We start from the raw sequence: 13407 nt of genomic DNA, 5'->3' as shown, positions 1-13407 counted from the left end.
ACTTTTTATACAGGCTCTATAAAATTTGTTTTGAATTATAATTTCTATTATCTTACTACATCATTTCTCCTTCTGCAGCTAATGAACTTCATGTTGTAAATGTGGTAAAATATCATTTACTGTATTATGTACTGAAACCGCAGAAATAGAATATCAGTGCATTATGTCAGCTGAGGTCAGGTGACGGAAATGACAACAGCATTGAACGCATAAGCGTCAAAAGAGGGCAGCACACTCGACAGACTCCGGTTAGTGACCAACGACATCTTAATAATAACGATACAGAAGTCTTTTCAAAGTTTCCTTGATGTGTACAACGTTAGTTTGCAATTTTTATTTTTACATTATTTTCATCCTTCCTTGCATTAGTGCATTGACGCGCACTACTGAGAACTGCTATCTTAGATTTCGGATCATAACTATAACACCAAGATAATATCACCAATAATTATTCCCAATTCTCAATTCAATTCAATCATAGTTTATTTCCAATGGACGAAAATCAAAGCATAATACAAAGTATGCATGTCATGAAATAATATTGTTCAAACATTTGCAAAAGATTCATGTAGTATCCGAGATAACAACATATATTTATATATACAATAATTAGGAGGAACAATAAATATATATACTTCGTGGGCGTGCGGAAAATAGATTCGATTATGGAAAATATAATGATCCACTAAACAGCAAAGATTGTGGAACGTAGATCGCTAGATAAATAATGAGTAAATGATATATTATTTGAGTGTATTTTTATAGCTATTGTATTTGATATAGATTATTTAAGTCATTTGTAAACATGTACATGTAGTTATATTGAGATACGCAGGTCGGGAAAAAAATGAATATCAATGCTAATGCCCGGACACTGTTCACTGAACCACGTGTACCGGGAAAATATGACAAGGACAACACACTCGTCCACACATTACCCACACACATATAAGACGCGAGACAGTACCGAGAGGAGAGAAGACGGTAACAATACAAGTCTACGAAGAACAAAGGACAGGAAAGGAAGACGAGAGAAGAAAGAAGAGAGGTCTGCATACAGATCACACCAAGTGCTCCGACATCAGGATAGGTGAAAGCTCAAGCATGAATGAAAGCAATTTGAGTTATCTAGAATTATATGTAGAGAGTAGGTGTTTTCTGAATTTGTATTTAAACGTGACAAATTTGGGGGAATCTTTTAAACTATTATCCAAATTATTCCAAAGTCTGGGTCCGGTATACAGAAATGTACTTTGGGCATGTGCGGTTCTCATTAATGGAAGATGAAATTCGTCGGATAGTCGCGTGGGATGACTGTTTCGATAAAATAAGTCGTGAAATATTTTAGGTAAGAAATTGCTGTTATAATTAAACATAAACTGGCCAAGTTGGAACACATACAATTTTTTTATTTTTAGTATATTATGGTCAAAAAACAAAACATCTGTATGTTCTCTGGTATGTAGATTAAAAACAATTCTGAGCGCTTTCTTTTGCAATAAAAAAAAGTTTATCAAGTAATATCTGATATGTATTACCCCAAGCAAGAATCCCGTAGTTTAAATAAGGTAAAATTATTCGACATTATCAGATTTTATCACACCGCACTACGCCTACTGGTGTATCCATTTGAAGCATAAATCCTAAAAGCAGCATCTATACCTTTGCGGTTCAAAGTAAACAAACTAATGGACACGACTTGACATTTCCTACATTGTCCTACAAAGAATTCTCTTCAGAATGGCTGATGATTCCACAGTTAAAAATGAGATTTCGAGTAAACCTATATTAGTTTGTTTTCAGTTCGTCAAATCCTGACAGTTGATGGAGAATGTAATTCAACACTGTCAGAAAACGGACGAGGTTTATGACTTTCGCAAATGATGAACGAGTAATTAACCCCTTGGGCAATAATCATATATATTATAATTAGTCTGAATTCAACAACCATCATAACAATGATTATGTTTTCTAATATTACCTTGCCTTTTCATAAAGAGCTCATTGCAATCAAAATTCAGAGACAAGGTTTACAAAGTTCCTGACTTTATAATACAGTTATCAATCACATTGGGTATCGACATGGAAAAGACCAGACATTCAACAGTTTTATTGATATGTCACCTCTAGTGTAGTGATGGCTGATTAGAAAGTAATAACAACAATTTGATATCAAAGTAATATCAACAATTTATTATTCTGTGCACTTAAATAGGAAAACTGATGAAGTAAGCTCGCTGTTTGAAAGACGTCATTGACGCAATGTAGTCTGAGCTCAGTTGGAGATAGTAATTAATAAGTAGGGCCTACTTACTCGCGATGTGTTCTATTATTTCTGATGTAACAAAAGATACCGTGGGATGGGGTGGGCTTAATAGATAAGGTTGTGTAATTATCGACTTTAAAACATTAGTTGATATCTGCTTGAAAATAATTTTATACTAATGGTATCGTTATCGTCTTTTTGTAAGGCTTGAAACTATTGAAAAAAAAACTTTTGATTTCATTGAATTTACTAGTATTATAAGAATGTATTTGTTTCTATACCTGCATACTGTTATATTTCTTTGGTTGATGCTAGTTATGGGGCCCCCAACAATGTACGCTGGGAATAAATGAAATGAATAAATGACCGAACCACTTTGGTCTCAGAACAGTCTGGCAAATTTCCTAAAGTCTATTGTCTATAGACCAAAGATGACCGGTATATTTGGTAATGCCACTCACAGTCAGTGTAAAATTCTCGAGGTGGATACATTTGATCAATGAGCTTAGGTATGTCTCCTTGATCCTATCAGCCTTCCACTGACCGATGAAAATGAATTTGCAATAAATTCTTAAAAATAATACTTCGAAGTCACTTTGAATCTATGATGTAGCCATGTCTTACACAAAGAAACAATAAGTATGCTCACTGACCGTTTTTGGCAAAGAATACAGAGTAATATGACTTATCTTTAGGCCTATACAAATTATCAATACTTTCCATATAAAACACTCACACAATGCAAATAGGGTGTTTTTGTTTGTTTGTGTGTTTGTTTGTTTTTTAAACAGCAGTCACATTATGGACCAATATTTTAGAGCTAGTATCATTTGAACTCGAAAGACAAAACAGTACGTCTTTTCGGCAGAAGTTTCTTGTTCTATACATTGCAAGATACTTTGACGACTAAACTCCAGGGTAAAAAACGTATATAAACTTTGACACGATTGCGTATAAATAATCACAAAAGTTACCACTTGATGTGGGCTTTAAATCTGTCGTCAAACTGAGTCTATGAAACACACCAGGTCAAAGGAGTTCCTGTAACAAAGCTTCTTATTATACCCTTTTGTATAAGGGAAACAGAAGAGGGTAATTTCAAATCAAGATTAAACAGCCTCTGACGGATGAGATGCTCTATCTTTTTCAACGCAATTTATTTTCGGTATCTATAACACTATATCACGACGCATATTCTCATCAATCATTGTATGTACAAGTTGCCATAAAAATCAGTGTTGACACACGTGGTAAACGTGGAACAGCAAAAAGCAGCACAAACACAGTACAACAATTCATTTGCGTGACAATGAACGATTTCACATAAATTATAATATCTGTTGAAGATTTGAGAATAACAAGTATCCAGCTGGTCGAATAACTAAGGCTGTATTGTGACACATGTTTGCTCTGTAGGCCTACATTTTTATTAAAAACAGACAAACAAACAGTGCTTTTTCTGAATGTATTCAAATTGATTTTCCGATTCTATACAGGGATATATTGGTCAATTTTGGTAACATTTACAAGACTATTGATATCAAAAGTTTAGATAAACAACGAAAATGATTCCCCACGATGATGAAAGTAGTTGTGATTATTATCTGAAATAATAACCGAAAGAATCATAATTCTACTATTCATTATGGATGATATTGTTCTGTCTATTTTTTGTGGGTTTTTTTCAGTACAAATTTCATATCGATGAAGCGGACGATGAAAACAATAGACCGACTACAAACTCGCCCGATGTCATTATCGATGCAGTTACTATAGGTGTGTCATGATGAATCAAGGATTCAGTAAAGGAAGATCCAAGTTTCGAGACCTGCCATGGTATTTGTGTAAACATCAAAGGCATCCTATCCACAGAGCTCTTCTCTATACCCGAGTGTTTGTATATGATTTCATAACTCGATGAGAAGCTCAGCGTTGAAGTGAGTAGGGTCAGCGCGCTGCTATGTTGATCAGCGCGAATAGATCAGCACGCTGTTAGGCGGCGGATATAAAGGGTGCACGTCAAGAGCTATGGACCCTTTCTAGCTCGTGGACCTGTTCTACATGGCATGCTTGGCGTTTAGCTCGTGGGCTGTGTGACTCGTGGGTGTCTAGCTCGTGTGCTGACCCCCGGAGGGACTGGCTGAAAGGGTCCCAGGAAATGGAATGACAGCACTGACGAAGGCAATGCAGGTACTGTTGTAGTCTAATACGCTCATTAACTTCTTCGAGCCCTACAACTTGGTGAAAAACGTGCCACACGAAACTACATTTGCTTAAATATTTCCTATACAGCATCATCATCGTGGTCAATACGATAATCTAATCAGATGAATCTAAGTATTAGTTCTGTGTAAAATGCCGATTTGTTCTCACTAGTTCGGACGGACGTGCTAGTGATTCAACATGAAAGTCGATACTGAAACTAGCCAATTGACTGGTTTATGGTTCCGGTCCTAGCCACGGCAAAGCGACAGCGACATCTTATGTCATCTGTTCTCAGTCTTCTGCGCAGATGTTCTACAGTGAACGATGTGTTTCATGAAGACAATAGGAGTGCAGTTTGCCCCCTGTGAGCTGAACATTCGTACTCGTGAGCCTAACTGCAAAACCAGCATGCTATACTTGCACTCTTACAGCTTTGTTCTGACTGAAAAATTGCTTTCATAGGTCTGTCTTGCGAGATTTTCTTCTAATCTGTCACCATTAATATTATCGATGTTTTAAGGTTTTAGAAATGGCGATGTAAGAGACAGTGAAAGACTCTTCTGATGATGTTCATAGAGCTTTGTCTGTAATCCTTGTTGGTAAGCATGTACAGAAGTCCATTCCACCACGTACTGCAGATGGCTGGTATATCAGACAGGAAAATAACCCAAGTAATTCCAATCTGGCTTCTGCTTATGACATGAACGATGTAGACGGTCTCTGCTGGCAACCAAGACAGGTAAGTTGCGCCAGTCAGAACAGCCACCGTGCGAAGTCCTTTCAGGTTCACACTCTTCCAATAGCTAGGTTCCCTTCCAACCTTCCGACCACAAGGTTCAACGAAGCCCCGATTGGATTTTGCTACGACCCGTCGTAAAGCGCGATCGGTGCGGAACGTCTTCACTGCGATTCGCATAATGAAAATATTCGCACAAGTCGTAACGAATGACGGAGCAATGAAAAATATCCACAGCACCGGCATCCATTTCAAATGGCTGTTCGTTAACTCATCAAACCTCGATTCACACACCGCCTTAGTGAGTGCATGAAAAAGAAGACGGCGAGAAAATAGGTAAGTTAAGAAAGCGGGAGCTCCCGATATTGGTATGAAAACAAACATAACAATCCTCATCGTATACTGCGCGACGAAAGGCGTGTAACGCAACGGCCTGTAAATCCTCAGAGCTCTGTCCACATTGATTATGGCTAGGAGCCAAAGGGACAACATCAGACCTGAGTACGTTCCGTACATCCCAATGATACAGACAGTGTTCTTTGCCAGCGTTTGTCCCAAGATGTATAAAGGAGCGAAGAGTCCTCCAAGAATGTTGATGACTGCAAGGAAACCGAATGTCAGACGGATGAGACGGTCCAACCCACATTTTTCATCTTTGAGAACAAAGATGGTAAAAGTGTTGAGTAAAAGTGAGAGAATAGTGGATGGAACGAGAAGTACCAGTTGACCAGCCAAGAGTGGTAGCGAACCCCGGAGAGGAGTCTCCATTGATGTAGTTGAATTCATCTTGAATGTTTTATTGGCTGCAGAATGTCTGCGGCTAAAACACTACAGCCAAATGGCGTTACCAGGAAAAGTTAGCGCGTTTCCTCCGCAACTTCACAAGTTGATGCAACAGGTCTCCCGATTTATACCATGTATACCTCTTTCTTTCAAGCGCGTGTATAAAACCAAGAGTTTAATTGGAGAGAGAGAGAGAGAGATACGGATGCTAGCTCGCCTTTTACTGAGACGATCAATAGTGAATTCAAATATTGCATTTTGGATTCCTTTCAGAAATCTGTGACGACGAGCTTAGCAAAGTTATTAATTTTGGTTGACAGTTATCGCGGAGAGCTAATGTCGTATGTCAACGTAATCAACTAGTAATGCCTTGTCGCTGCTGTTCGCTGGTACGTCAAGGCGGGTGCAGTGTGTTGTGATACAGCGAATCAGTGCCCAAAACGTTGCTAGGAAACGTACGTCAAACATTGAGATGTGGAAAATATCAACCAATATATTCTGCAGGGCACATGATACGTTGTATTTTTGGTGTCAGTCACCAGCGTCTCTACACATGGGTTGTGTATGGAGTCGTTTCTAATGATACCAATAAAGGAGGTGTTAAAGGCAAGCCTAGTACCCCATTATATGATACCTTTATTCTGGCTGTGTCATGTCGCAGCACCAATATGGGTAAACGCTCACAGATACCAATTCATATGAAGCAAATATCGAATTCTATACAAACAGAAAAATGTGTTAACACTATCTAACAAATGTTTTGCTAATCGGGATGCAGGTTGGTCAAACGGGCACACCGTGGCCCCCTGGATTATCCCCAGGGCCCATCAAGTCTCCCCATCAGAGAATCTTTAAATCAAATTTCTTTCTCTAAAACTAGAAACGATAGAGCCAAATTATCGGTATATTCTATATGCATGATGGGTGTACTTTTAAAGGTTGGTTTGTTGGTGTTAACGAACCAATTTGGGGGCCATATCAAGTTTCACAATCTGATCTTCTTTTTAAAAAACCATAGTACAATTTGTTACAAACATGGCACGTATTCTTGTCAGCTGTTATAGAGTATATAAATGGACACCATGCCGCACTGAAGCCCTCCGAAAGCCTTCAGGTTTGCGATGGTTTTTCGATAATTGAATACCTAGTATATAGTAGGATATAGGCCTACTCGTCTGCAGGACCGTGCGTGAAACGTGAACTTGATATAGTCAGGTGAGCAATAGATAGACAAACTGGATCTCTTGTTTTCTGGGAAGATCGTAACCTGGAGGGATAGATCTGTATGTATCTAAATATCTCTTGAGACATTCTTTAAGATATGCTTGGTCTATGGCGCCTGCAGCTTTTAATGGGTTCTCTTGGAATGCAAGGAAACCCATGGGTTTCAAAAGTCCGATTCCGTAGAGGTGAAAACGACGCCAATCGAGATGTGGCTTACCGGAGAGTTATATTGCGTGTCCGTTATTCATCTGTGGCTATGCCTTACCATAATTATTGTAGGCAGCTATAATAGAAGCCTGCTGTAAGATGTCAGGTACTCAGTACATACTAGCTATAGCCAGGGGTGGGCGCTTTATTTTATCACAATCGGCGTGGAAAGACTCTTCTATAGTTGGCTTTGATGATACCAAGAGCTGTGTTTCTGTACTCAGTATTGGTAACCATGTAGAGTAAACCGTTCCACCACATGCTGCAGATCACAGGAATGTTACAGAGAAAATTGAGCCAATCTGGAACAAAAGCACTTCTCACTGAGACGTGAATCACAAAAACTAGTACGGATGGCAGCCAAGACGTATACGTTGCTCCAGTCAAAATTGCAGTAGTGCGTACGCTCTTCATGTTAATTCTTCCCCGCTGATGAGGACGTGCTCCATCTCGGCCATGATTGCCACCATAGACATTGGGGAAAGTTTGTTCGGAGTGCGCTACTATCCGTCATAAGGCGCGCTCGGTGCGGAATGTCTTCAGCGCGGTTCGTAGGATGAAAATATTTGCGCAAGTCGTGATGACGGACGGAACAATCATGACCATCCACAGCACAGGCATCCATTTCAGTTGATTGCTCTTCAACTCAGCGAATTTCGCTTCACAAACTGCCATGTACATAGCTCTATAGGGCAAAGTGTGAGATAGAGTAGCGCTAAGAACTACGGCCACTGCTGTTACCGGTGTCACAGTAAGAACGACAGTAATCACATTCTGTGTGACAATAAGACTGTAGCGCAAAGGACGATAGATTCTAATCGCTCTGTCCACATTGATAATGGCGAGAAACCAGAGAGACATGACTAACGATACGTAAATGCCATTCATTCCTCCGAAACAAACGTTGGTCTTTCCTAGGGTTGGTCCCAAGATATAGAAGGGTACGCATAACCCTCCTATAATGTTGTTGACCGCAAAGAAGCATAAGGTGAGACGAACGAGACGGTCCAACCCACATCTCTCGTCTTTGAGAACAAAGATGGTGAAAGTGTTGAGTAAAATTGAGAGAATAGTTGAGGGAACGAGAATTCCCAGTTGACTAGCCAAGAGTGGTAGCGATCCCCGTGGTAAAGTCTCAATTAATGTAGTTGAATTCATCTTTACGTTTTAAGGACTGGTTTAATTACTTGGTACTAGCATAACTTAATCTTAATGCTGCGTCCAGCACGTTGTTATAATCACTATGTCTTGTGCTAAATTCCACATTCGGCAACTCTGTTCTCTGTCTGCTCAGCTCAACGTCTGTGGAACTCCAGTATCACCACGAATCATTCCACTGAGTTTTTTATCAGTTTCCACGGCTGTGAAATTTGAGAAACAATTTTTCGAGTTCACTTAATGCGCGCAATCCCACCTTTGATAAACGTATGTCCGATGATTCATCTGCTGCACTGCATCTCCGGCGGTGGAAAGGGCGGAAAATCGAAAGCTGCAGAAATGATACTATAGTAGCCAGAGATCTTAATTGCCTCCTTACACTGACCAGAGGTGACAAAAATTTACTGAACTAATTAAGAATGACAGGTTAAAAAGAGCGCCCTCTTTGTTAAGGTATCCAGTCGTCTGTGTCGACATCGATATTACGTACTGTAGGTGAGTGATTACTCTGACTGAAATTAAACTTTGTGGAAGCTTTGTAGATGATAACAGAAAAGCAACTGCATTACTGCGTGTGAAAAGGGGGTAGGTGCACTACAAATATCAACTTGCTCTTTAAATCGGAAGCGTGGTATGGCATGGTATCTAATGGTATACTACATGCAGGCCTACATCGATACATCCACGTACAATGTTTATACGACACACCATGGATGGTACATTGAAAGCATCTTATGAGACATAACTATTGGCTTATCTCATTAGGATACCATTTTGGCGGGCATTTCGATACCTTTTTGGGTGGGGAGGGGGGGGGGGGCTGATTTGACAAATTTGTTCCACTGCAATGCAAAGAAAAATGAGAAGTGTAGGTTTTCATCCTGGTTTTGACTTCCTAAATTACCTAAAAAGCGCAATTTTCACCATATATATACAGTAAAAATACCCTGTGTATTTAGCGGTTCCTGTCTATAAACGTGGCCACCTTCCACCAATTTTTGCTTTCCGTGGTAGACCTTTAACCTGTGCTTGGCAACCACAGACCCATATCGAGCCATAGGAGACCCAATCAGTGTGTTTTCTGCTTTGCCGCTACGACGGTCTGTGCATGGAGCCGGGTTTTGTAAAAACGCCGGGATTTGTAAAAACTCCTGGATTTGTAAAAACTTCTCGCCGGGATTTGTAAAAACGCCGTAAATTTTAAAAACATCTCGCCGGGAAATGTAAAAATCTCGAAAATTGCGTCAACGGGATTTGTAAAAACGTCTCGCCGGGAAATTTAAAAACGTTCAATTTAGCCGGGAATTGTAAAAATCATGCTCAATTCAATTCAATTCATTTATTTTCATACTTCTCATTTATGAACATTACAACAGAAACCAGACAAGTTCTTTTACCTTGTGAACAATGTGCAGAAAACAAACAATATACATGGTGATAACACAGTAATTACATGTAATGATAACTGGTCAAAATCGAAATCGAAATGGGGTTGATCAAAGAGAAGTATGACGGGACCTACATGAAAGCTAGCTTGTTTGGCTGTAAGCCCCGAGTAATCAGTGTTTGTGAAAAAGAAACGGAGAACGGATAGAAGATAAGACCAGAATGATGATGTAAGGTTGCCAAATTTTATGTAATAAAAAAGAAGAAGAAAAAGAAGAAGAAGAAAAACAAACAAACTATACATTAATATGAACTTACTGTGACCGAGCCATCATTATTATACAGCCTACTTTGGTATATATACTATGAACTATTGTTGCATTAAAACTTTCACCAGGATATGATCAGTAAGACACAAAAAGTAACATGTACAACTATTAAGCCATTTGGTGCCTGCCGTCAAGCTCTGCATAGAAGGTTAGAGAGGGGTAGAGGGAAAGAGGAAGAGAGGGAAACGAAGTAGAATGTGGAATTGCTAATGATGAATTCAGAGAGCCCGATGGCAAGACCCTAAATGGAATCTGCAACGTGTTGACAAAATGTTTGATTGGACAATAACATACCACAGTATTACATAAGACATTACGACTGTTCAGTGTCTGCAAAATATGCACTCAATAAAAACTCTTTTAATTTACGTTTAAAGGAATATAAGGACGAGCAGCTTGTTATTTCGGGGGAGAGGTCATTCCAGTATCTAGGGCCCGTATACATTATCGTTTTTTTAGCGAAAATTGTTCGAGTACGTGGAAGGTGAAATGCGTCACTTTGGCGGGTAGGATAATTATGAATCAAATAGTTTTTTCTGAACATGCTAGTAAAAACACCCGGTAAGTCGTTGGCAGAAAATTTGTACATAAATATGCCGACGTTGTAACTGAACAGATCTGATATTTTCAGTATTTTATTTTTCAAAAATAAATCATTCGTGTGGGACAAATATCCGACATGGTTGATATTTCTGATGGCACGTTTTTGAATACGGAACAGTATATCAAGAAGATTTCTAGTTGCATTCCCCCACACAAGAATACCATAATTAAGGTACGGAGTAATCAAAGTAGAATAAAGATTAAGCAGAATTTGACTTGGAACTAGTACTTCCACGGTGTTACGTAATGTACCGATGGTACATGTATATAAATGATCTCGATGTCTAACAAAATTGCTCATGAACCTTTACCGTTATAATTTTCCTGTAAACTCCAAAACGTATTTTCATCAAACTTGGCAGATGACATATTCATGATTATGATCTTAATTTGTCTGAGTAGATAAGCCCCCCCCCCCCCCCCCCGCCGAAAAGGGGGGGGGATTTGAAGCCTCAGGGTCCATAAAGTCTGGAATTTTTCCTATTATTAGTCGAACCGAAAAAGGTAGAGCTAAGTTAGAGGTATGAAGACATTAAAGACTGCATGAAATTTCACGTTTGATTATGGCGGATTCATGGGTGCCCTAATTGGGGGGGGGGGGGATGAGGGGAATTTTCTACATTTTCAGCATCTTCTCGAAAAATCTATGACGGATTTTCACCAAACTTGGCAAATAGTATCTATTATGATGATATGCTCTTAATTTGTTAAAATGACCACCCCCCCCCCCTCCCAACTCACATCCCCGAAGGGGGTTATCTTCGTATAGTCGAACCACAAAAAAAAGAAGAAGACAGAACTAAGTTAATGATATGAACCTATGAGAACATTCATGACTGAAATTTCATGTTTGATTATGGCGGATCCAGGGGTGCCCAGCTGATTGGGGGGGATGTGGGGGAGGAGGAGAATTTTCTACATTTTCGGCATCTTATTGAAAAATATATGATCACACCACCAAAGAGGGAATGGGGGGATGTTAAAGCACTAACTTAGCTCTATCTGTTTTGGTTTGACTAAGAAACTGAAACATTCCAGAAGGGACTCTGAGGCTTCAACTCCTCCCTGCCCTCCCCCTTCTCCTTTGGCGTTGAGAGGGCATATGTCTAAAAAAATTAACATCATATCACCATAAAGATGCTATTTGCCAAATTTGGTGAAAATCCGTAATAAATTTTCAAGAAGATGCTGAAAATGTGAAAAATTAATTCCCCTCCTCCCCCTCATCCCCAACCCCAAATCAGGGCACCTCGGATCCGCCATAATCAAACATGAAATTTCAGTCATTAGTGCCTTCATATAACACTATCTTAGCTGTATATTATATCTATTTCTTTATTCGACTTCGAAGATTTTTTTAAAAATCCAGATTTTAAGGACTCTGAGGCGTCAACTCCCCAATCCCCATCCTCCTTCGGCGGTATGGGGGAGTTAGGGCTCATTTTAACAAACTAAGGTCATATTATCATAAAGATGGCAAAGCGACAGCGACATCTGATGTCATCTGTTCTTTCTTCTGCGCAGATGTTCTATAGTGGACGATGCGTATCTAGAAGACACTAGGAGTGCAGTTTGCCCCCTGTGGGCTGCACATTAAGTACCGGTACTCGTGAGCTTAACTGCAAAACCAGCATGTTATATATGATTATACTTGCACTCCTACGGTTTTGTTCTGACTGAAAAAAAAAGCTTTCATAGGTCTGTCTTGCGAGATTTTCTTCTAATCATCATCACTATTATTATCGATGTTTCAAGGTTTTAGAAATGGCGATGTAAGAGACAGTGAAAGACTCTTCTGATGATGTTCATAGAGCTTTGTCTGTAATCCTTGTTGGTAAGCATGTACAGAAGTCCATTCCACCACGTACTGCAGATGGCTGGTATATCAGACAGGAAAATAACCCAAGTAATTCCAATCTGGCTTCTGCTTATGACATGAACGATGTAGACGGTCTCCGCTGGTAACCAAGACAGGTAGGTGGCGCCAGTCAGAACAGCCACCGTGCGAAGTCCTTTCATGTTCACACTCTTCCAATAGCTAGGTTCCCTTCCAACCTTCCGACCACAAGGTTCAACGAAGCCCCGATTGGATTTTGCTACGACCCGTCGTAAAGCGCGATCGGTGCGGAACGTCTTCCCTGCGATTCGCATAATGAAAATATTCGCACAAGTCGTAACGAATGACGGAGCAATGAAAAAGAGCCACAGCACCGGCATCCATTTCAAATGGCCGTTCGTCAACTCATCAAACCTCGATTCACACACCGCCTTAGTGAGTGCATGAAAAAGAAGACGGCGAGAAAATAGGTAAGTTAAGACAGCGGGAGCTCCCGCTATTGGTATGAAAACAAGCACAACAATCCTCATCGTATGCTGCGCGACGAAAGGCGTGTAACGCAACGGCCTATAGATCCTTAGAGCTCTGTCCACATTGATGATGGCTAGGAGCCAAAGGGACAACATCAGAACTGAATACGTTCCGTACATCCCAATGATACAGACAGTAGCAT

General features: G+C 39.8%; 1 protein-coding gene across 1 annotated transcript in view; it reads right to left on the bottom strand.

Moving 5' to 3' along the window:
- LOC139729391 (uncharacterized) overlaps window positions 1-12916 on the bottom strand; it is a 51739-nt gene extending 38823 nt beyond the window's left edge. Inside the window, exons 1-2 of the mRNA XM_071640322.1 lie at window positions 12766-12916; window positions 5705-5860 (exon numbers count right to left, since the gene is read on the bottom strand). Of these exons, the coding sequence (XP_071496423.1) occupies window positions 5705-5860; window positions 12766-12916 (307 nt within the window). The remainder of the gene's footprint in view (window positions 1-5704; window positions 5861-12765) is intronic.
- Between the last annotated feature and the right edge of the window lie 491 nt (window positions 12917-13407).

This window comes from Diadema antillarum, unplaced genomic scaffold, assembly GCF_040938485.1.
Source record: "Diadema antillarum isolate AM-2024a unplaced genomic scaffold, OU_Dant_1.0 scf00000020, whole genome shotgun sequence".
In the NCBI taxonomy this organism is placed as follows: domain Eukaryota; kingdom Metazoa; phylum Echinodermata; class Echinoidea; order Diadematoida; family Diadematidae; genus Diadema; species Diadema antillarum.
Note: the sequence above shows the minus strand (reverse complement) of the source record. Positions and strands in the feature narration are given on the sequence as shown.